The 24,991-nt window shown below is 34.0% G+C and overlaps 2 protein-coding genes across 3 annotated transcripts; both read left to right on the top strand.

The window, feature by feature from the left end:
* The first annotated feature begins 5,431 nt into the window (after nt 1–5,431).
* On the top strand, nt 5,432–20,858 carry LOC140061350 (poly(A) polymerase beta-like). 2 transcript variants are annotated; one of them, XM_072107860.1, is made up of 24 exons: nt 5,432–5,614; nt 6,550–6,690; nt 6,966–7,114; nt 7,465–7,574; nt 8,274–8,327; nt 8,661–8,772; nt 8,902–8,991; nt 9,487–9,625; nt 10,116–10,191; nt 10,791–10,911; nt 11,339–11,423; nt 11,775–11,828; nt 12,803–12,919; nt 13,395–13,571; nt 13,807–14,092; nt 14,627–14,692; nt 15,226–15,327; nt 15,687–15,791; nt 16,114–16,212; nt 16,304–16,423; nt 17,021–17,083; nt 17,459–17,500; nt 18,169–18,291; nt 18,643–20,858. In XM_072107860.1, the coding sequence occupies exons 1-23, from the start codon at nt 5,607–5,609 to the stop codon at nt 18,265–18,267; spliced, it is 2,415 nt and encodes an 804-aa protein (XP_071963961.1). In that variant the 5' UTR covers nt 5,432–5,606; the 3' UTR covers nt 18,268–18,291; nt 18,643–20,858. The 2 variants fall into 2 exon arrangements, with proteins under 2 accessions (XP_071963961.1, XP_071963960.1); XM_072107859.1 differs by having other exon boundaries at nt 18,169–20,858.
* A 738-nt stretch (nt 20,859–21,596) lies between these two features.
* On the top strand, nt 21,597–23,596 carry LOC140060813 (uncharacterized). Its single transcript, XM_072107161.1, has 2 exons — nt 21,597–21,745; nt 22,362–23,596. Exon 2 carries the CDS (start codon nt 22,394–22,396, stop codon nt 22,988–22,990), a length of 597 nt encoding a protein of 198 aa, XP_071963262.1. The 5' UTR covers nt 21,597–21,745; nt 22,362–22,393; the 3' UTR covers nt 22,991–23,596.
* Nucleotides 23,597–24,991: the final 1,395 nt, after the last annotated feature.

Raw genomic sequence — 24,991 nt, 5'->3', positions numbered from 1 at the left:
CCAGCGGTCCTACTCTAACTTATACTGGACGACTAAGGAGGTACCCTAGTATAATCCCACTAAGTGACTCCCAGGAGCAATCCGCCATTTTCTCACAAATACAGTATCAAATTTCACTATAATATTAAAAATCGTAATTAAGTTACACTCAGATTTAAAAGATGAGGGCTGAGTAAACAGGGCCAGCGGTCCTACTCTAACTTATACTGGATGACTAAGGAGGTACCCAAGTATAATCCCACCAAGTGACTCACAGGAGCAATCTTCCATTTTCTCACAAATACAGTATCAAATTTTACTATAATATTAAAAATCGTAATTGAGTTACATTCAGATTTAAAAGATGAGGGCTGAGTAAACAGGACCAGTGGTCCTACTTTAACTTATACTGGACGACTAAGGAGGTACCCTAGTACAATCCCACCAAGTGACTCCCAGGAGCAATCCGCCATTTTCTCACAAATACAGTATCAAATTTTACTATAATATTATAAATCGTAATTGAGTTACACTCAGATTTAAAAGATGAGGGCTGAGTAAACAGGACCAGTGGTCCTACTCTAACTTATACTGGACGACTAAGGAGGTACCCTAGTATAATCCCACCAAGTGACTCCCAGGAGCAATTCGCCATTTTCTCACAAATACAGTATCAAATTTCACTATATAAAAAATCGTAATTGAGTTACACTCAGATTTAAAAGATGAGGGCTGAGTAAACAGGACCAGTGGTCCCACCCTAACTTATACTGGACGACTAAGGAGGTACCCTAGTATAATCCCACCAAGTGACTCCCAGGAGCAATCCGCCATTTTCTCACAAATACAATATCAAATTTCACTATAATATTAAAAATCGTAATTGAGTTACACTCAGATTTAAAAGATGAGGGCTGAGTAAACAGGACCAGCGGTCCTACTCTAACTTATACTGGACGACTAAGGAGGTACCCTAGTATAATCCCACCAAGTGACTCCCAGGAGCAATCCGCCATTTTCTCACAAATACAGTATCAAATTTTACTATAATATTAAAAATCGTAATTGAGTTACACTCAGATTTAAAAGATGATGGCTGAGTAAACAGGACCAGCGGTCCTACTCTAACTTATACTGGACGACTAAGGAGGTACCCTAGTATAATCCCACCAAGTGACTCCCAGGAGCAATCCGCCATTTTCTCACAAATACAGTATCAAATTTCACTATATAAAAAATTGTAATTGAGTTACACTCAGATTTAAAAGATGAGGGCTGAGTAAACAGGACCAGTGGTCCTACTCTAACTTATACTGGACGACTAAGGAGGTACCCTAGTATAATCCCACCAAGTGACTCCCAGGAGCAATCCGCCATTTTCTCACAAATACAGTATCAAATTTCACTATAAAATTAAAAATCGTAATTGAGTTACACTCAGATTTAAAAGATGAGGGCTGAGTAAACGGGACCAGTGGTCCCACCCTAACTTATACTGGACGACTAAGGAGGTACCCTAGTATAATTCCACCAAGTGACTCCCACGAGCAATCCGCCATTTTCTCACAAATACAGTATCAAATTTTACTATAATATTAAAAATCGTAATTGAGTTACACTGAGATTTAAAAGATAAGGGCTGAGGAAACAAGACCAGCGGTCCTACTCTAACTTATACTGGACAACTAAGGAGGTACCCTAGTATAATCCTACCGAGTGACTTCCAGGAGCAATCCGCCGTTTTCTCACAAATACAGTACCAAATTTCACTATAATATTTAAAATCGTAATTGAGTTACACTCAGATTTAAAAGATGAGGGCTGAGTAAACAGGACCAGCGGTCCTACTCTAACTTATACTGGACGACTAAGGAGGTACCCTAGTATAATCCCACCAAGTGACTCCCAGGAGCAATTCGCCATTTTCTCACAAATACAGTATCAAATTTCACTATATAAAAAATTGTAATTGAGTTACACTCAGATTTAAAAGATGAGGGCTGAGTAAACGGGACCAGCGGTCCTACTCTAACTTATACTGGAAGAATTAAGGAGGTCCCTTAGTATAATCCCACCAAGTGACTCCCAGGAGCAATCCGCCATTTTCTCACAAATACAGTATCAAATTTCACTATAATATTAAAAATCGTAATTGAGTTACACTCAGATTTAAAAGATGAGGGCTGAGTAAACGGGACCAGTGGTCCCACCCTAACTTATACTGGACGACAAAAGAGGTACCCTAGTATAATCCCACCAAGTGACTCCCAGGAGCAATCCGCCATTTTCTCACAAATACAGTATCAAATTTCACTATAATATTAAAAATCGTAATTGAGTTATACTCAGATTTAAAAGATGAGGGCTGAGTAAACGGGACCAGTGGTCCTACCTTAACTTATACTGGACGACTAAGGAGGTACCCTAGTATAATCCCACCAAGTGACTACCAGGAGCAATCCGCCATTTTCTCACAAATACAGTATCAAATTTCACTGTTTAAAAAATCTTAATTGAGTTACACTCAGATTTAAAAGATGAGGACTGAGTAAACAAGACCAGCGGTCCTACTCTAACTTATACTGAACAACTAAGGAGGTACCCTAGTATAATCCCACCGAGTGACTTCCAGGAGCAATCCGCCGTTTTCTCACAAATACAGTACCAAATTTCACTATAATATTTAAAATCGTAATTGAGTTACACTCAGATTTAAAAGATAAGGGCTGAGTAAACAGGACCATCGGTCCAAATCTAACTTATACTGGACGACTAAGGAGGTACCCTAGTATAATCCCACCAAGTGACTCCCAGGAGCAATCCTCCATTTTCTCACAAATACAGTATCAAATTTCACTATATAAAAAATCGTAATTGAGTTACACTCAGATTTAAAAGATGAGGGCTGAGTAAACGGGACCAGCGGTTCTACTCTAACTTATACTGGACGATTAAGAAGGTCCCCTAGTATAATCCCACCAAGTGACTCCCAGGAGCAATCCGCCATTTTCTCACAAATACAGTATCAAATTTCACTATAATATTAAAGATCGTAATTGAGTTACACTCAGATTTAAAAGATGAGGGCTGAGTAAACATGACCAGTGGTCCTACTCTAACTTATACTGGACGAATAAGGAGGTACCCTAGTATAATCCCACCGAGTGACTTCCAGGAGCAATCCGCCGTTTTCTCACAAATACAGTACCAAATTTCACTATAATATTTAAAATCGTAATTGAGTTACACCCAGATTTAAAAGAATAGGGCTGAGTAAACAGGACCAGCGGTCCAACTCTAACTTATACTGGACGACTAAGGAGGTACCCTAGTATAATCCCACCAAGTGACTCCCAGGAGCAATCCGCCATTTTCTCACAAATACAGTATCAAATTTCACTATATAAAAAATTGTAATTGAGTTACACTCAGATTTAAAAGATAAGGGCTGAGTAAACGGGACCAGCGGTCCTACTCTAACTTATACTGGACGATTAAGGATGTCCCCTAGTATAATCCCACCAAGTGACTCCCAGGAGCAATCCGCCATTTTCTCACAAATACAGTATCAAATTTCACTATAATATTAAAGATCGTAATTGAGTTATACTCAGATTTAAAAGATGAGGGCTGAGTAAACAGGGCCAGCGGTCCTACTCTAACTTATACTGGACGACTAAAGAGGTACCCAAGTATAATCCCACCAAGTGACTCCCAGGAGCAATCCGACATTTTCTCACAAATACAGTATCAAATTTCACTATAATATTAAAAATCGTAATTGAGTTACACTCAGATTTAAAAGATGAGGGCTGAGTAAACAAGACCAGCGGTCCTACTCTAACTTATACTGGACAACTAAGGAGGTACCCTAGTATAATCCCACGGAGTGACTTCCAGGAGCAATACGCCGTTTTCTCACAAATACAGTACCAAATTTCACTATAATATTTAAAATCGTAATTGAGTTACACGCAGATTTAAAAAGATGAGGGCTGCTGAGTAAACGGGACCAGCGGTCCTACTCTAACTTATACTGGACGACTAAAGAGGTACCCTAGTATAATCCCACCAAGTGACTCCCTGGAGCAATCCGCCATTTTCTCACAAATACAGTATCAAATTTCACTATATAAAAAATCGTAATTGAGTTACACTCAGATAGATTTAAAAGATGAGGGCTGAGTAAACGGGACCAGCGGTCCTACTCTAACTTATACTGGACGATTAAGGAGGTCCATTAGTATAATCCCACCAAGTGACTCCCAGGAGCAATACGCCATTTTCTCACAAATACAGTATCAAATTTCACTATAATATTAAAAATCGTAATTGAGTTACACTCAGATTTAAAAGATGAGGGCTGAGTAAACAGGGCCAGTGGTCCTACTCTAACTTATACTGGATGACTAAGGAGGTACCCAAGTATAATCCCACCAAGTGACTCACAGGAGCAATCTTCCATTTTCTCACAAATACAGTATCAAATTTTACTATAATATTAAAAATCGTAATTGAGTTACACTCAGATTTAAAAGATGAGGGCTGAGTAAACAGGACCAGTGGTCCTACTTTAACTTATACTGGACGACTAAGGAGGTACCCTAGTACAATCCCACCAGGTGACTCCCAGGAGCAATCCGCCATTTTCTCACAAATAGGGCCTACAGTATCAAATTTTACTATAATATTTTAAATCGTAATTGAGTTACACTCAGATTTAAAAGATGAGGGCTGAGTAAACAGGACCAGTGGTCCTACTCTAACTTATACTGGACGACTAAGGAGGTACCCTAGTATAATCCCACCAAGTGACTCCCAGGAGCAATTCGCCATTTTCTCACAAATACAGTATCAAATTTCACTATATAAAAAATCGTAATTGAGTTACACTCAGATTTAAAAGATGAGGGCTGAGTAAACAGGACCAGTGGTCCCACCCTAACTTATACTGGACGACTAAGGAGGTACCCTAGTATAATCCCACCAAGTGACTCCCAGGAGCAATCCGCCATTTTCTCACAAATACAATATCAAATTTCACTATAATATTAAAAATCGTAATTGAGTTACACTCAGATTTAAAAGATGAGGGCTGAGTAAACAGGACCAGCGGTCCTACTCTAACTTATACTGGACGACTAAGGAGGTACCCTAGTATAATCCCACCAAGTGACTCCCAGGAGCAATCCGCCATTTTCTCACAAATATTGAATTTCTAATACTATAAAAACCTTAAGCAATACTGAAAATGTGAAAAATACACAAACGGCGTTTCATAGTTATTGTCGGCTGGAAAAAATAAAAGTGGGCTGGCTTATTGTCGGCTGGCTTATTGTCGGCTAGCTTGACACAAGCACTATAAAGGCTTACAATATTTAGACTAATGTCGCCCTCAATTGGCCATTTTTAACCATCTCTAAATTCTCGCTCGCGGAATCGGACGCGGACCACACACAACCTGTGAACCAAAAATTGGACAAAGGATTTGGATCCGAAAGACATGAATTTTCGTTTTGATTTTATGTTACGAGGATAAGATCCTCATATATTCACATTTTACAAAGCTTTTCTTTAGAAAAATGTAGAGATTTAGATTGTTTTTGCCTAGAAAGAGAAGCATAAACATGTCTAGGTAAGTAGGGTAATGGCGACTGGTTAGTTAGTGCTATGGTAGGCCTAAAATGTCATAGTGTCAGACAGGCATCAGAGGCCAGTTTTAGTGGGCAGTCGGCTGTTGTGGAGGAAAGACTTGATTGATGTAGTCAGGCTAGACATCGGCCTAGTTCATTGTAGCCTGTTTACAGTGCACAAACCAGAGTGGTATGGTAGTCTGTGTGTCAAATGTTATGTTAAATAAAATAAGTAAATAATAAATATTATACAAAAATATAAACGAAAATGTTTTCAAATTCAAATAATACAAAATAAAGAAGTTCCTGTATTTTTAATTTCTCGATTTATTAAATTAATATTTAAATTGGTATCATTATTTTGTAAATTTAAAGTAGTGAGTCAATTTAATGCACTTGTCAATTGTATGACCCACTATACGACCCCCGGGAGAGGTGCGTCATGGGTGCATCATTTACAAATAATTACTGAAGCAGGGGTGCGTCAAAAAACCCTAGATGGTACGTCACATCAATGAACAAGGTGTGTCAATGTCCGTCACTTTACCACCCACCATATCATAAACAACATGGTCACAGTGCGTCATGGTCACCTAAAGGTAAGTCACATTTTTGACGCACGGGTGCGTCATGGTATTCAAAGGTATAACGCACATCGGACAAATGACGCACCTCTCCCGGGGGTCGTATAGTGGGTCATACAATTGACAAGTGCATAACTACAATTAGACTAGGCCTAGGCCTATAATATTATTTTTACTGCATGAGTAGAAATACCATGTCACAGAAATGTCAACACACATAAAATCCCAAGAAGGCTAACAGAAAATTAATTCAAGCTGTTCAAAAATGGTGTTTAATAATGTACTGAAAATAAACTTGACATTATTACAAAAAAGGGAGATTATTTTACTTAACCACATTTGTTTTTTTATAGTCAAGAGACAAAAGTATATGGGATAACATCCCCGATAAGCTTGGCCGAGCCAAGACCAGAGGATCTGAAACTGACCTCGGACTTGGTGGAGGCCATGAAACCTCATGGAGTCTTTGAAGACGATACAGAGTTGGCACACAGGTAAACAATAGTAATGTGATGTACTCTTGGGCTGTAAATAGTCCCATTATCGCAGGGATATGCACCGCTGCATTTGCAGTAAACTAATGTAGATGCATAAATGTGATACTGTAGAACTTAATTGTTGAGACATTACTGTTTTAAAGCACCGAAAGCTTATCTAGTTTTAATTTAGGTGTCTCTGGACCACTCCGTTTGGTGGAAATATTGTGTTTAATAGCAATATAAAATACTGCATGTACAGTATATTAAATGTTATCAAAAATCTTTAATAGGGTGGATGTACTACTAAAATTGGATACAATGGTTAAGCAGTGGATTAAAGATATAAGTCTGAAAAAGAATATGCCTCCTAGTTTAGCTGAACATGTTGGTGGAAAAATCTACACTTTTGGATCTTACCGGCTTGGTGTTCACACTAAAGGTACATTCTAAATAAATTGGTTTTTATTCAGAATCTTATTTTCTTCTATGTTTAATAATTACAGTAATATTTATTTAGAAAAAAAATTGCAGAATTGAAGTTTTAAATAACCAAGTTCATGTTGAAAATTGATGTTACACACATGTGCATCTTTGTAAACACAGAGAAAATGCATTAAGCTCTGTCCACACTATCAAAAATGTGATGTGCCCATATATGTGGTTCCTGCTCCTTTGTTTGGTCACCTAGGTAGGTCCTGATAAAATTAAATCATTACTTTCTTTTATTTATAGATTTGCATATCTTGTTTATTATTATGTGAATAATTATAATTTTGTTTTAAATTTCAGGTGGTGATATTGATGCCCTCTGTGTTTCACCTCGTCATATAGATAGAGAAGATTTCTTTAATTCATTCCTTGAAATCATCAAGAATAGTCCAGAGGCTAAGGATATAAGGGTTTGTTTGAATTAATAACATTTTTGTTTTTAAGCTTGAGATTACTACTTTCAATGTAAAATCATTTACCAAACTGTTGGTACAGTAGTAGTGCTGTTGTAGTGTCGTTTAATAAACCTATACGATTTGCCAATTTTCACATTCAATTCAACATCACTGGTTATAGTATACTTTATTACCTCTGCTAGTCTAATGACGAGAGGTTATGAGGTCAATCGTGTGTATCAATTGTGTTTTGCAGGGCTGTAAAAAGTATAAAAAATGTGCTAGACCATGGTCTAGTTGGGCTAAAATATTTACTAGCCTGGACTCAATTTACTAGACACATTCATTTTATATAGTACAAAAATAGCTCAGGTTTTTAAAGAATAGGCCTACATATTGTAATGTTGACAAATGATGGTAAAAAAAAACTAAAACAAGCTTTGTTTATAGAAAGTTGCAATACAAATACAGTTTTTACAGCCCTGGTTGCTATCTATAGTTATTGCCCGATTTTAAAGGATGGTTTCATAGCTGTATGGGAACACGTCATTAAATTTGCCCTTCTAGTTTGACTATATACTTTTAAAGCGTTGTTAAAAGAATTTCACTCCCTGGCTGCTAGCTTACAACTTTCGAATACACTTTTTAATGTTCTGCAATCAGCAAATTCTCTAGATATTAAAATGATAAATTATTCTCATTTCATTTGTTTAGGCTGTCGAAGAAGCTTTTGTACCTGTAATAAAATTGATATTTGATGGTATTGAGGTCTGTATTTTAATACTACTATATTTCATACAAAATTAAATAATTTAGAATTTACTCTATTTTAATACTACATTTTATTTATTTACTGATATAGTAAATTTTCCATTGAAGAAAGTCAACTTTTATTTGTACATTATACACTATTTATTGAGATGGATATCTAAATTACAAATTTTGCTTTTCCAATAATCCTAGATTTTCTTGATCTGATGTGGATCAATATGAATATTATTAATACTATTTATACATGCCGTGGACGGATATCTTGTTTGCAATCCCAGATTATCTTGATCTGATGGGGATCAATCAATTAATATGAATGTTATTATATAGATGGATATCTTGTTTGCAAGGCTTGCTCTGCCAGTAATCCCAGATGATCTGGATTTGACTGATGATAATCTCCTAAAGAATCTGGATCAAAGATGTGTACGCAGTCTCAATGGTAGGTTCATCCTCCCCTTTGTGTTTTTTATTGTCGTTTAAAAAATCCATTCTAGTTATCTAGTTAAAAAAATAACATACTTGTAATACCTAAAATTATATTATAAAATTTTATTTTTTATTTTTATAGGTTCTCGTGTCACAGATGAAATACTAAATTTGGTTCCAAACAAGAACAGTTTTAAAATAGCACTAAGAGCTATCAAGCTTTGGGCAAAACGTAAGATTCTTTAAAATTATTTTATAGATTAGTCTGTTTGTAAAATTTGAAAATTGTGAACTGAAGACTAGTTATGTAATGTTAATTCATTTACACTATTTTGTTGGATTTACCTTATCCTCTTACCTCAACTCCATCATCCCTGTCAAATGTAGCCCTCCTCAAACCTTTCCCATTCCTTGCTGTTCTGTGCTGTCCATGCCCATGTTGTTCCTGTATAAGTTATGTCGTCACTCCATCTGCATTATTGTCTCCCTGTCTTTTTTTGCCGATTCTTGGCTGCCTTTCTGTTAATTTTTTTGTCCATCTGTTGTCTTCTCTTGTTATGTGATGACCTCCCATTGCCATTTTACTTTGTATCTTATCTCTTTGACGTTGGTGAATTTTCTTATCACAGTGTTTTAAATTTGTTCTCTTGTAATTGAAAACTCAAAATACCTAATAATAGATATGTTACACCATTATATCAACAACACTTTTTTTGTTAATCTATAGGTCATGGAGTATACTCAAACGCTCTGGGCTTTTTAGGAGGTGTCTCATGGGCTATGTTAGTAGCCAGGACCTGTCAACTATACCCTAATGCTGCTGCAGCAACAATTGTACATAAATTTTTTCTTGTGTTTACAAAATGGTACGTAGATTCACTATTGAATTCATTGATAGCTCTTAAATTCATGTTTATTCTTCTGTACTTAATGTATTTCTAGTAAAGACTACTTAAGTCTTAGCTGCATTAAATATATCAAATTTCCATTGATAATAAATGAAACATTTTCAAATTAATATATATCTTTTTATTAGATTATAACGATTCATTTGGAGGAGGCCTTCACACAGCAGTGGGTGAAATAGGCTATGAGATGAGATCAGAGCGATTCATTTTGAGTGTTATTAAAGCTCTGTCTAAACTATCAATCTCTATGTTACAAAAAATGTGCCCAAATATGGTGGTGATATGCTTAAATATGGTAGTAATATGACATCATGTCCATACATGGGCACATTGCATTTTGTTGTCACTTAACGTTTGATAGCTTACGTGTGAAATAAACACACTTTCTCTGTTACTCAACCCAATCGTATATCTATTATTTTTATCGGAAAATTTAATCTTTTTATAGGAAGTGGCCTCAACCAGTTTTTTTAAAACAGCCATCACAGGAGAACGAACTCGCCTTTCAAGTTTGGGATCCTAGGGTGAGTATAGGCTGATAACACTATTATAATTTATATTACCTTATTGCCCAATTTTTGCATGTTGTACCATGGAATACTTGTCTTGTGGACACAGTATTATGAGTGAATGAATTATCTCAATCGGGAGCTTGATTTGCGACGACCAAACTATGTTATGTTATTTCTGTGTGCGCATGCGGAGATATTGAGACGTGTTTCCTCGCTCCCCACTTGGACACAGTTTTGATGATTTCTAAGTCCAGACAATGACCGATGACACATCAATTGACCTGAGGTTGGTTGTTGTTTGTTTCAGATCGAAAACTTCCTAATATTGGGAGACATTAATAAATCATGGTCAAGTAATAGAGGGTGCTGTATCTTTTTAAAATGCATCTATAGAGGATGCTATCTTAAAGTGTTTTCATATTAAACAATGAGTATTCAGATGAATTCCAGGTGTTGAAAGGGCAAAAAACAGCAGTAGACCAAAATAACATATGTATGCAATAGCGAGATGTTAATAATTCTCCATATTCTAAAGAATTTTCCGAAATGGCATTTTATAAATAGCTGTTTTGCCACCATCATTATTAATGTGTTGTGCTCTTCTTCAACAGATAAATGTAACTGATCGGTTTCACCTGATGCCTATCATAACCCCAGCTTACCCACAACAGAATTCCACTTATAACGTCACTCAGTCTACCAAGACTGTGATGGAACAGGAACTTAAAAAAAGTAAGTACTGAAATAATGAAGATCCGTTGTTTGATTTGGACTTTCAAGATGTTTTTATACTTAGAACTTTTATACTTGGAGTATTGTAATAAATTCTATATATATATATATACACATCAAAACCAAATCTTTTAAAACATTACATTCATTTAAATGTTGATTGCTCGTTTAAAATTGTGTTGAGTGGAGGTTTGATTACTACTTCCTACTCTTACACAATACTAAAGATCTGTCTACACTATCTAACTAATTTTACAAAAAAGTGTGATGTGCCCAAATATGGTAGTGATATGCTTAAATTTGGTAGTGATATGCTTAAATTTGGTAGTGATATGACCTCATCATGTCCATATAATGGGCACATCACATGTTTTTGTCACATAATTTGATAGAGCTTTAAGATTAAGTTTGTTATGATATTTTTCAGGCTTAGAGATAACAGAGGAAATTGTGAAGAATAAAGTATCCTGGGAAAAATTATTTGAGCCAACTAATTTTTTTCATCAGTACAAGTAAGTGTTTATATTTTAATTACGATATATTTTAATATATTTTAATATAATTATATTATCATAATAATTATATTATAATAATAATTAAATTATATAAAATTTAAATTATTATTTCTAAGCACACAGTAGAACAGGGAAACCTCCAGGATCCAAAAGGAGGAGGAGGATTTAAGGAGAATCCTTTAAATAGGGATTGACTGTTAAAACATGTTTGTTTCATGGGAAAATATCCCTGTTTTAATATCACCTGTGTCCCGAAAGAGGGGTTTTACTGTTTTAATATACGGTAATTGTTAGTAATAATGCGAACAATGCTAGTGTTGTTTAATGCTGTATTTGCTTTTTATACAGGCATTATATTGTATTGAGTGCTAGTGCAGGCTCAGAGAAGGATCACTTAAAGTGGTAAGTATGACTTAGATTGGCAAACAAAAAGACCATTTTTCAAATTGTATGCTAAGCTCAAAGTTCTGTACACTGAGCACTGAGATGTACTTACACTGCTAATTCCACTGGCACATTCAGTAATTACTGCATAGGTAAAGCTCTGTCTACACTATCATACTAGTTTGACAAAAAAAGTGTGATGTGCCCAAATATGGTAGTGATATGACATCATCATGTTCATTTATGGGCACATCACATTTTGTTGTCACATAAAGTTTGATAGTGTAGACAAAGCTTTAGGCTACTGTATGAACATGACAAGAATAATGAACATGTGAAAAAATACATATTTAGACCTAAAGAATAATGAAGAAGGCAAATTAGAGTTGATAACACTATTTTAATTCTATTTTATCAAAGTATTATTCAAAGTATTTTATCTTTTAGCATTGGATGTTTTTATGGTAACTTTACTGAAAATGATAAGAAAAATATTGAGAGACCACGTAAAATTGCACAACGTATTATTAAAGCTGATCTAACGCCTTGTTCATTTATCTATGAAAAGAGTATTCTAAAAAAAGTAAACAATATTATGAAAGACCCCACTCATCCGTTACATTACTGTTATAACTTAAATAGATCAGGCATTAGGCTACGACCTCCAAGAGCAAATCTTTGTAGAACTAGAAAATCCTTCGTTGTAAATAGCATTCATATTTTTAATTCTAATGTAAGACGTTAATGCAATTTTTAATAGTTTTACATTTTTAACAGTATTTTTAACTTTTTATCTTGTATTTTTTATCTGTTATAATACTGCACGTTTTTAAATTGTTGCAATACTGTTGTTTTAATCTACCAAGCAAAGTGAATTTCCATTTTTATGGAAAAATTAAATTTCTTGAATCTTGAATAGAAAACATTTTATTTTTCTTGTAGAATAAACATTTTGTGCTTATTTTTCATGTTTCTGATTTAATTTAATGCAGGGTTGGCCTTGTTGAGTCAAAGATCAGGATATTGATTGGTAACCTAGAGAGAAATCCAGTAATAAAACTTGCCCATGTTAACCCGAAATCATACGTACCTCAAAACACAGATGAAAAGTAAGTTATTAAAGCACTACTAATTTTGCTGAAGTGAGTGAGTGGCCGAAGGTTAAGGCAGTGGAACTGTAATTACGTATCCATAACATCGGCAATGGTTCGAGGCTCACTTGCTCCATGGTTCTGGTGGCAGAACAAGTTTTCTCAGATAAGAACTATAAACTGTATGTCCAGTGTACACTTCTATAGCTCATGTGCACTTTAAAGAACCTAGTACATCTTTCGAGACGAGTAGGGGGTTACCCCGATGTACTAGTACATCAAAGCCACTGATCATAACTTGTCCCTCTGGGAAACCAGTCTTTGGCTGAAGAGGTCACCTAGTATGAATAAATAATAACAAATAACTCGACATAAAATTTGTTGTAGAAAGGGATTTGGAAGATAAAAATGTGCATGGGCACAAACTAATGCTAATTTGTCTAGTGACCAATCACTTCTCTCTCTCACTCTATTTCTACTTCTCCTTTCACAGATCTGACCTTTTTGTGTCCATGTGGTTCATTGGGCTAGAGTTTGCCCAGATTGACCCAAGCACTAATGTCAACTTGACCTTTGACATTCAAAACTTTGTTGACACGGTTCATAGGCAAGCGTTAAACATTAAGTTATTTGAGGAAGGAATGAAGATCGAAGCAAAGCATGTTAAAAGGTTGGTGTGCCTTGTAGTTTGTGTAAGTCAATTAGGATAGCTTGTAGATTTTGTGGGATCCAAATAATTGTCCCTTTATAATGGTCCCCTGAGTAGGGGTTGGCCGTAGTGTTAAAACATATACTTGGTCACATTTCGTTCATGACAAATTGTCCCTTCAATAGAGGAGGCGTTTCACTTTGTGTGACTTAGTTCAAATTCTTAAACTTAATAAATAAATATTTATTCTTTTCAGAAAGCAATTAAGCCAGTATTTACCTCCAGAACTAGTGAGAAGTAAGAAGAAATTGTCCCAAGGCAATGACAATATTAAACCGATTTTAATACTGGAATCTAAAGATGCTCCCAAAATTCCAGATGCGGCTAAGAAACCTCCAAACATGTCCGATGAAGAGTTTTTGTACGGAAAGGAACCGGAGAAGAACCAGAATGGAGATGCTGTATCGAGTAGCTCGTCGCTGGAGGTCGAAGGTGAAGACAAAGTCTCTGATGCAAAGATTCCTAATCACGACCAAAATGAGGTAAGTTGATTGATTGATTATTTAACTTTTTTTTTTTTATTTCATTGCTCATAATGAACGGTTTACATACAACTAAGGTTTAGGTTCCAAATAAAGACTTGACTTACTAATTAAACTATATTGTTTAGCGTTGCTACATTGGTTTAATATTATAAACATGGGTGGCTTTAGATTAAATGTTCCTTTTACAAATCTACTAATTAAATTATGTGAGCCAATTGTTTGGCCGTTTTCCAGGAACAAACATGACGATAGTGCACAACGTGCTGTATTTACTGAGTTTGCACCGAATTTATGAACAATCTCAGTAGTCTACTGCATGTAAACTACTTTCAAATTGCTTACATTTACCAAATGTTTTTTTTTTTTACTATTACTATTCTGCATCAAAGTGTATAGATGCCTTTTCCTATTACATAATACACAATTTAAGTATACATAAGATACAACTCTTTGTATTACGTAGTTGTATGATAATTGAACTGAACATTTGATATTAATCTAAATTTTTTTTAAACATGTTTATTTTTGCAGCAACCCTCATCTGAAATCTCAAGTACTACACCTGATGAAGTGTCCAACACAGCAGAAAATACACAGGTAGAGCATTAGATCTTTATTTAAACATAAGTTTATACATCCAAAGGCAATTTACTGAATAGATGATAATGCAATGAGTATCAGTGGCTGAATCTCAATGGAGATACAACTAAAATATACAAACAGTTAAATCAAAATGGGAAAGTAAAACAGGCACTACTTTATATCAAAAAGAAACTAAAGAGATGTTATACGGCTGGTCACTCTGTATCTTCTTGTATAATCCCTCTTCGGGCCTAATCCCACCCACTACTTTATGTCTGATTTCACAAACAGGCATATCAACGAGTGTAGTCCCAGTATTGACTTTTGGTCTGGATGCAAGTCTCTCTAGCCAGTTCAGATGAGTTTTTACCAGAAATGCTTGCAAAACATTTTTTTTTCTGATCCAGGATTTCCCTGGGTATAGTCACACCACCCACTGCCCCTGTGTTGTGCTCTAGGAGGGTTGGATTATACCAGAGGATATACGGTCCATGAGTTTGAGTGTATTTGTGCAACAGTTTCAACAATTACAAAAATTGTCTTTTTAGAGTTCATCTAAACGATCTTCTTCTGAATCGCCAACTCCCTCCGATCCCAAGCAATCCAAACTCGATGATAAAACAGAAAACTCACAAGAGAACAATTCAAAGGTATTTTTATTTTAAAATAATTTCAGTGTTGTAGAGACATCGCTATCTTTCAACCATGATTGCCATTTGTCTTATGCAGTCTTTTGTGGCGCTTTAGCGTGATGAACATTACCTTATTTGGTATTCTACCTGTAAAGTACACCCTCAATTTGTTACTTTAGGCGGTCAATAGCTAAGACTGTTTTATAGCAATGGTCTAATAGGGGTGGCTTTAGTAAGACCGTCTATCTGATAATTTCAGCTTTAATCGGGCTGTTTTATTGCAATCCGCCCTACGCTTGTAACTCAGTAGACAATATTAAAAATAAATAATTGTTAATTAATTGGAAACTATTATGCTATATGAATTGTCTTTTTAGAGTACATCTAAACGATCTTCTTCTGAATCTCCGACTTCCTCCGATCTCAAGAAAAAGAAGTTGGAAGATAATATACCAGAAAATTCACAAGTCAATGATTTAAAGGTTTGTTTAGTTTTTTGGAATTTGCCCTAAATGTTTTTTTTTAAAGATTTTTATATGAGTAAACTGTGAGCTGCATCTATAACAATAGAGACACACCTTACCGGTGACAGCGTTTTGTTTAATGCTTTTGTCTCTCCTCTGCTTCGTGTCTTGTATTTCATTATACTATATTTCTATGTTTTTTGTATTAAATTATTATTTTATGTTTATTGCCGAAATGAATAAAATAAAAAAAATAAAGTTTAAGTTTATTATAAATTATTGAATGTTATTCGTAAACAATTCTATATAGTTTCATTTATTTGATATTCATTTTTTAAAGAGTGCATCTAAGCGAGCGTCTTCTGATTCAACAACTCCATCAGATCCAAAGAAATCGAAACTAGACGACAAAAATCCAGGGAATTCACAAGATTCAAATGTATGTGATAGGGCATATAAACTTGATAGTAACATTTTTTTGATTTTAAATTTTAGAACATTTTTAATAGATAAGTTGTATTTGAATATAGGTTGCTACTAAACGTACTGCCACAGCTTCACCGAGTCTTGTACCTACCAAGAAATCTAAAACACACCAAGATCTAGCAGGAAACTCGCAGGATAGTGCAACAAATTCAACAGAAATTCAGGTAGGTTGTATATACAAATATCAAGACATTTTTCCATGCTATAATGTTAATGTATTCCATTTGTTTACATTTAAAAAATTTAATACTGTTTATACAGTATATAAATGTACAAAACGATAGCACACAGCTAAAAATGTTGCATTACAATAAAATTCAACCATATGTTAAAATCCAACTTTCGAAAATACAATTACAATGTTACATTACATAAGTTAAGTTAATATTAATATTTAGAAATTAATCTTTCTAAATCGAGAGAAACATTTTTTTTAAACTTAAATATAATATTATTCCTTAAAGCTCTGTCTACACTATCAAACTAGTTTGACAAAAAGGTGTGATGTGCCCAAATATCGTAGTGATATTTCCAAATATGTTAGTGATATGACACCATCATGTTCATATACTGGCACATCACATTTTTTGTCACATAAAGTTTGATAGTGGAGACAGAGCTTTAGTTTACTTTCAGTCATTGAAACATAATATTTCAGTCTTACTATTAAAAGTACATGACTGGTAATGGTACTGAATACTAAAGAGATGCATTTTTTGTTTATTTTGAGATAGTGATTTTTTTAAATTTATTTATTTCAGAATGGTGAAAATCACAATACAGATGAAACGGAAAAGAATGGTTCTCAGTCTCTTGAACAAGTGGTTAGATGATCTTTTTCATTTTTCCGTTCTACTTGTAATATAACAACTGCAAACCAATTGATACTAATTTGATTGGAAAATGAATAGATAGTTAATACTCATTTCTCATTAATACATCATTCACTTCTGTGAACAGAAAATGATATTTTTTTTGGTCAACTTTTAATAGATAATTGATACCTAACAATTGCAAAAATTAATAAAACTATTTTTTTTAATTAATAGAGAATTAACACGCAACTATTGCGATCACAAATTGAAACTAATATTAGTGGAACAATTAATAGATATTAACATTCAGCTATTGCGATCAAAAACTGACACTAGGTGGATAATATTTCTAAGAAATACTAAACATGTTGTGTTGCATTTCAGCCTACCTCTACTCCAGAAAAACCCAAAGTTGATATTTCCAAGGTAAGATTGAGAAATCATTAATGTGGCCAAATATGGTAGTGATATGACTAAGTATGGTAGTGATATGCCCAAATATGGTAGTAATATGCCCAAATATGGTAGTAATATGCCCAAATATGGTAGTAATATGCCCAAATATGGTAGTAATATGCCCAAATATGGTAGTAATATGACATCATGTCCATATATGGGCACATCACATTTTTTTTAAACATAAAGTTTCATGGTGTAGACAGAGCCTTAGCCTGACCCCTACAGGTCAATGGTAAGCTGCAAACCTAAACAGATAAATTACAAATTAGCTGTACGAATTATTAGCATTCAAATTAACATTAAGCGTGGATAATTACCAAAAAAAAAAATACAATATTGGTGTGAAATGACTATTGACCCATCTAGGCCTTGCTCTTAGGCACACATGCATTGCTAAGTTCACGTAGGCTAGCCAGTCGAGCATGGTCTGAGCTTTGATGCGCGTGTTTGAGAACCGGATTGATTGACACTAGTAAATTTGCCTTGCGTCTCGTTTAAACCAAGCTTTTAGTAACCCATACATGGTGTGGCCCAAGCCATTTTGTCTGTTCGAGAACATCACTACATTACCGTAAAAATGTCAAATTAACTGGTTTATACCAAAGGCCTGCTTTTGCTTTGTTTGTGTCTTTCAGATAGTTCCTAGCAGCAATGAACTGAGTGATATTATGTCTCCAGTACCTCAAGCTATTCCTGTTGTGAAGAACTCGATACGACTTAAACTAAACAAATAACCAATTAAAAAATTGTACATCTTTGTAAGTAGAAACATTTTTCATGGAAGAGTTTGACAGAGGGATAGATATATTAGCGATATTTATGTAGTGTGTTTTTTAAGGAGGATGAGAGGGGAATTTAAAAAACAATAAACTTTGTTTTTTAGTAGTGTTATTGCAACAGTAATCTATCAAATAAATATATTTTTAAACAGTTACTGTTAGTTTAACTACAGTAAATGAACTAGTCAGTGGCGTAACAAGCAAATTACTTTTGATTAATTTGAAAGTGGGTTTGGTGGGGATAAAAATGGTTTTATGTCATCCATAATATTACAGTAAATTTCATACCACTGAAATATAAATATGCATATAACAATTTTATTTTCTAAGCCTAGATGTACTGTACTCCTATCTGTAAAAGTAAATTAAAATGTATGCAACAAGATTTTGTAGATTGGAAATAAGGTAATTAAAAGCAATAACTTTGTCTTGTTTGTATATAAGCGAAGTGGCGCGTGTAGTTTGGTGGTTTATTTCCAAGGTCATGGGTTCAAAACACTGCCTATTTCCTAAATAGGGATCCTTTGATTTGGTACGACCAACAACCTACCTAGGTCAGATCAGTCAGATCAGTATTTTCGGTCGTCGTTCGGACATAGCAATCGTCAAACTGTGTCCAAGTGGAGATTGAGGATACATGTCCTAATATCTTTGCATGCCTACAATGACATGACATGACTTTGGTTGTCGGTTGTTGTAAATCGAAAACTCCCTAATCAGAAAGCATAGATTACAAGTGGCGATTTAATTTACAGTTGGCTGTATACTGACATATCAAAATCAGTATGAGTGAGCTTCATGAAATAAATTAGAAAACATATGGGCATGTGTCTATATGAAATTAATAAATTATACATAATATTTGTAATAAACAGGTAGGCACCTATATAAACCCTCTTGTATGTAGGATGTTTAATTATACAGTCAACTCTCTCAATACATTTGGGCTGACCAAATATGTTTGTTTTTTTTGGAAAGTCTGGTATTCGGAATGTGTTATTAATGGAAAAAATGAATTTGTGACCTTTTGAACTTTGAGAAAAGTCTGGTATTGGAAGAGTTTCTGGTTTTCAGAGAGACCAGTATTGGGAGAGTCGACTGACCTGTTTAAGAGTCAGCTATTCATCTTGTATACAGCTTGGTTTCCACTAGGATGCAACACAATCGCTTAAACGCACTACAAGCAATTTGACCAACCACGACGCATTGGATCATCCAAATTGTCGCTTGTGACTGGTCAACTCATTTGCGTTGTGCCAACGTTGTTGTATAGAATCCAAGAGCAACCTTAAAGGAAAGTTTCACTGCGATCTAGTTTTAGGGTCTTGACCTTTAACCTCAATTCATCCAAATGTTACGCCATTGCAACTAGTTACAAGATTTAACAATTATAAACAAAAAATATTTTTCATTAAGATCTTTGTATACATTATTGTAAAACTCATTTTAAAAAAAATGATTTATAAAAAAAAAATAATTTTGCTTTGTAACTCCGATAAAAGAAAGTGTGACATGTGTACTATATTTGATTAGCACAGAATTTGTCAATAAAGATAACTGAAATAGTGTTGGTTTTTGACTTTATGTTGTTAAATGTGTTAATAATATTCAAACATTTTGAAAATGAATAGAAAGCATTTAACATGAAGGAGGAAATTGTAGAGGAGGAAGCTTGTAGAATAATGGAGGAAAAATGTAAAATAAAAAATGTTTACAATTTTCAGAACAGGTTCAATTTGCATTAAAGGTAAAATAAAACCGTGTAACCATACAAAAAGTTGTCGTCTCCAAGGTTTAGTATAAAAAATAGTACAAATATTAAAGATAGAATTTTAGAAATTTATAGATTTAAACATTAAGTAAAGGCAATTTTTACATATTTAATTATTTTTGTTTGTAATCTTTTAAAAATTGTAATTGTGTTATTCAAATGTTACCTACTCAATTCTACACCCAACCGGTCGAAAAGTAAACACTGCAGCTACATGGTGCTACATCATGAGTAAGTTGATCCTGACCATGTGTGAATGGCTAAAGACTCATCATGTTCAACTTAATGTTTTACATAGAACATTGGTCCTGGTGGCTGAATTAAAATATTAATTTTGTTACATATATTTATTTGTATCTTATCAATACATTGTACAATGGATGGGTGATACTTTTTGGGTTCACAAAATCTCCATAAAAAATACTGTATATAGAAATAAATGTTTTTATATATATAGTAAATAAATAATACAGTAATACAGATGAATTAATCCTACGTGATAAAGCCTACAGTTGCATTATTTATTCTTTAAACTTTTCTATAAATAACCCAGCTTTGCCAAGGAAAGATTAATTAATTTAAAATAGGCACTAAAATCGTTAAATTTTTTTCCATATTACAGATAATTTCATATTCCTAAAATAATAAAACAATGTTGTTTTGTTTGTTGCCTAAATGTTTAAACTGTATGTTGTAGATAATTGTTTTTTAGTAGTGTAGATTGGCTTTGAAACAAATTGTATCTTGTAGATCATTTTGTTTGCATACTAATGAAATAAAGGTTATTGCATTATAATTGTATTTTCTTGTGTCCTCATTGTTTTATAAATTGATATGTTGCCCCCCCCCCCCTCCCTGAAAAACAAATATTTTTGGGTGTTTGAATATGCCATTTTAATCACATTTGATCACATTATTCATTTTGATAAAAATTTAAAAATATACTAAATATATTAATAATTATTTACCTAAAAACCATAAAATAAAAAAAGTCAATGGTTTTTATTTCGTGTTTTTTGTCTAGTGGAATTGAGTAACAAAATGGTCTATTCAAAGTTTAATTTCATTTTTCTTTATATAAATCTTTAAAGTTTATCTTAATTATTTTATCTACAAAAAATAATAATGGATGATGATAAATGATATGATTATATTATTATGATAAGTTATATAAATTATGATGAGTGCATCAAAGGTGATGATGATGATGATAATAATAGTGATATCATAATCAATGAGAATACACAAAAAATAATTCAAACAATTTGATTACATGTTTAAAAATCATCTACTTTTGTTCATCAATACTTTTGGTGTTTATCATAGTCTTTTCATTCTTGTGCAACAAGATAAAGATATCGGATAGAAAAATAGTGCGAAACAAAGACTTTACATTGTATTGTGCGGTCAGTCAGCTGCTTATTTTATCAGTATATGAAGAATTATCAACAATTTGATTGGTTAAAAGTATAAATATCTTGCTCGACGCGCGGCGGATGACTTCACAAATTTGCATATTATGTAAATAAGGCGCGGCAGATTCAGAAAGACGACGACGACGACACGACGAGGAGACGAAGCAAAACCTAGGCCATTCAACATACTTTACATTGTGTACTGTGTTTTCTTCGAGGTTGAGGCATCGGACAGTTAATATTGGATGTAAGTTTATCACCTTATAATACATAATTTAAGTGTTCTCTTGTTTTTATATTGTCATATACTAGGCTATAAAACAATATGTAAATACTAAACTGACTTGTCGGCCGCCGATCATCAACGGACGGCGTTTTTTTTCCAAAGTGCAAATGCCTGTTCATCATAAATTACTTCATCGGCCTAGGCCCCCTCTAGTAGGCCAAAGTCTACAGCCTCTGGAGGTATAACAGGCTAGGCCTCGCACTATTTGAAAGAAAGATGGACACTAAATTAAAATTTGCATGGGATGGTTTACATTTTTCTACCTTTTATTATTATTATTATTAATAGGCCTACCTAGGCCTAGGCCCTAGTATTAATACTTTCGCATCGGCATGTAACACACTTCGAGTTGTCACCTAGGCTAGGCCTAGGCCTACAAACTTTAAAAATGGCCTACCTACTGTACTATATTATCTACTAGATTATAATCCTAGCCTAGGTATACCCAAGCACTCGTAATGTAGTGTACTCGACTGCATTCATTTGACCACAACACTCGATACTTTGTAACACATTTTTGTTCATTCAGTAAGTCGTTCGCTTCCCGTTTTGCCAAAAGTAATGGTTTTTTTTTTAGTTTTTTCTGGGCATTTGTGAGGCAGATCAAGTATGTTTGCTTTTGTACCAGCAGTATCTCAATCTGTTGACCTTACCTGCTTTGAGTCTTTACTACCAGATGATGTTGATGAAAGAATTGCCAACCAAAAGACAGGAAGATACTATGTTGAGGAATACATAAATGATGATTGTTTGGTTCCAAATCTGCAAGTAACCCATGAATCCATACCGGTGGTCACTTCCATCTATGACGGTTCGTTACAAGATCTGTTTAACGATGAAAGTGAGGAAGAGTCGGAGACTCTTCAGAAATGCAATAAACCATCTAGTATGGTAGTGAAATCCCCGCCACGAAGCCCACAGCTGCGACATCAACTTAATGCTGCAACAACAACCATTCACACAAACCACCAAACTGGTTGTTATAAGGATTCGGATGACCCCACCAGTGAACATTCATTTTTTAGAACAAACTATGCCACAAGTTCAAATGCTCTTTTATTGGATGATCTTAGAGGAAATTTTGCAGCTGTCAATGTTAGTGATGATGAAAGGGAAGTCCCTGGAATGGAGGTTGAACGTCGTAGATGTACAGCAAGAGAGGAGGAGGAACAGTTGGTGCCAAACTGGTATCAAAGCGAAGAATGAACTATGCAATAATTGTCACACTACTGTGATAATAGAATTAAATCCAAAGTATTATTTTGTACCTACAGTGCTATTTGAAATATTTGTGCTAAATATTTTTTATTAATTAAAAAAATACATTCAGGTCTTAGATTTACATATCACAACTGTTCAAAATCAAATATATAACTTTAAAAAATATATTAATAATTGGCATTAATTCAGTGAGATCTCCCTGATTAAATGATGTAGTTTGAATTTAGAATGTATTTTCAAAAATATTTAAATAACGGTTTGTAATAATAAGCCTTGATGTCACTTTGCTGCACCAAAAAGCAAGAATTTGCCTATACACACAAATTTGAACATTTTGATTTAAATATCGTGAACCTATTCCTTCCGTTGTCTTGGCGATATGTATACAATGGAATAACATTTTTAGGATTGTTGGAATTTCATATTTGTTGCAAAAGGCGGTAGTTTCATTCACATGTCCATTCAAAGCAAATGCACTGTACTGAAGATAATGTTGTTTCCATGTTTAGTATTTAAAGTAAGTTGATGTTAGATATTTATTGTCAATATGAAGTATATATTTATAGAAGTTTGGAAAAGAAATTTTTGCTAAAAACAAAAAAAAAAGTTATATTTATTAAAGTTCTGTATGTAAAACATTTCAAACATTGTGTTTGGTTAATAAATTATAAATTTGCAATTGAATGGTTATTACAGTGACATTTTTATTTTATTTATGAATGCAGTTTAAAATATTTCTATAGTAGGCCTACTATTTTAAAAGATTTGCTTGGAAACAAAAACAGTTGTTGATGATCAACTGAGCTAGTTAGAAGTGTCAATTCACCTGTTAGTGTCCATTGGCGTTTAGCCTCTATTTTTTTTTCTTGTATATATAAATTGTGGGGTAGTAACAAAGTGCGAGTCGGCGAGACATGCGTGGCAAGTCACACATTTATGCGAGGCATCGTTTTACCATCATCAAAAAATGCAAGGCATCATTTTATCATTTCTCAAAATTGCGAGGCAGGAAATCACCGAAATTGAAGTAGCTTAGGCCTAGGCCCGCTATTAGGCTAGTTCCCTTTTGCACCTGCATTGTATTTTATTTCAAAATTTGTTAACCATGCTTTATCCTGAATACCACACCTTAGAATTAGTAGGCCTACTTTATTGAAGAATAAATCCGTTAAATTGGTGATTTTACAGACGTTTTTCTCGCATACTGTACACTCAATGTTCAATATTTTGGTTTATGGAACGCCAAAAGAGAAAAATTAATTAGAGGGCTAAAAACTCTGTGGAATCTATATGTATTTAACGTATTATTTGGTGGAGTGTATACACAAATTTATTTAGATACGCTAGGCCTATTATTATACAAATATAAATAATTGATTATTATGCCTATAATATAGCATAATAGCACGTTAAGATATGCCTTGCACCTTTTTGAAATTGTAAACTATATGCCTCGCATGCCTTGCACTTTTGGAAATGATAAAATGATGCCTCGCACAAATATTTGGCATGCCTCGCTGCCTCGCACTTTGTCAACACTCTAAATTGTGCTTATTTCTGGAATAGGTAGACACAATGTAAAACGCTTGTCACCAACTCTTGTCGGTTACTTACCCAAGCTGTTCTGTGTGTACCGTGATAGGTATTCTACAACAGTTTAGCAGATGTTGTTCCATTCTTCTCTCTTTAATAGGTAGATATCATGAAGGATTTTAAAACAAAATGTTGGATTTCATCCGTAGATTTTTAAACATTGGCATGGTAAACTTAGTTCCGGCTTTGGTGAGTCATCACATTGCGACTTCCTGGTTTCAACTAAATTCGTTGCGATAGCCATTTTAGCTTTTTTTGTTTATTTTCGGACCGCGCATGAAGGTAGTTAGCAAAGATCTGAATTAAATATATTCATAAATCATTGGAGTATAATGTGTGGATTGAATAGTATATAAAATTAAATCGGGAGAAGAATTGATGAGTCCTTTTTTT

Source organism: Antedon mediterranea, chromosome 10 (assembly GCF_964355755.1).
Source record: "Antedon mediterranea chromosome 10, ecAntMedi1.1, whole genome shotgun sequence".
Classification (NCBI taxonomy): domain Eukaryota; kingdom Metazoa; phylum Echinodermata; class Crinoidea; order Comatulida; family Antedonidae; genus Antedon; species Antedon mediterranea.
Note: the sequence above shows the minus strand (reverse complement) of the source record. Positions and strands in the feature narration are given on the sequence as shown.

Excerpts from the sequence above, each read along its gene's own strand:
- LOC140061350 (XM_072107860.1), top strand. Across the intron at positions 7,575-8,273 it reads CAGAGGCTAAGGATATAAGG|GCTGTCGAAGAAGCTTTTGT; the intron begins GTTTGTTTGAAT and ends TCATTTGTTTAG. Across the intron at positions 10,192-10,790 it reads TTCAAGTTTGGGATCCTAGG|ATAAATGTAACTGATCGGTT; the intron begins GTGAGTATAGGC and ends CTTCTTCAACAG.
- LOC140060813 (XM_072107161.1), top strand. The coding sequence starts at position 22,394 with ATGTTTGCTTTTGTACCAGCAGTATCTCAATCTGTTGACCTTACCTGC.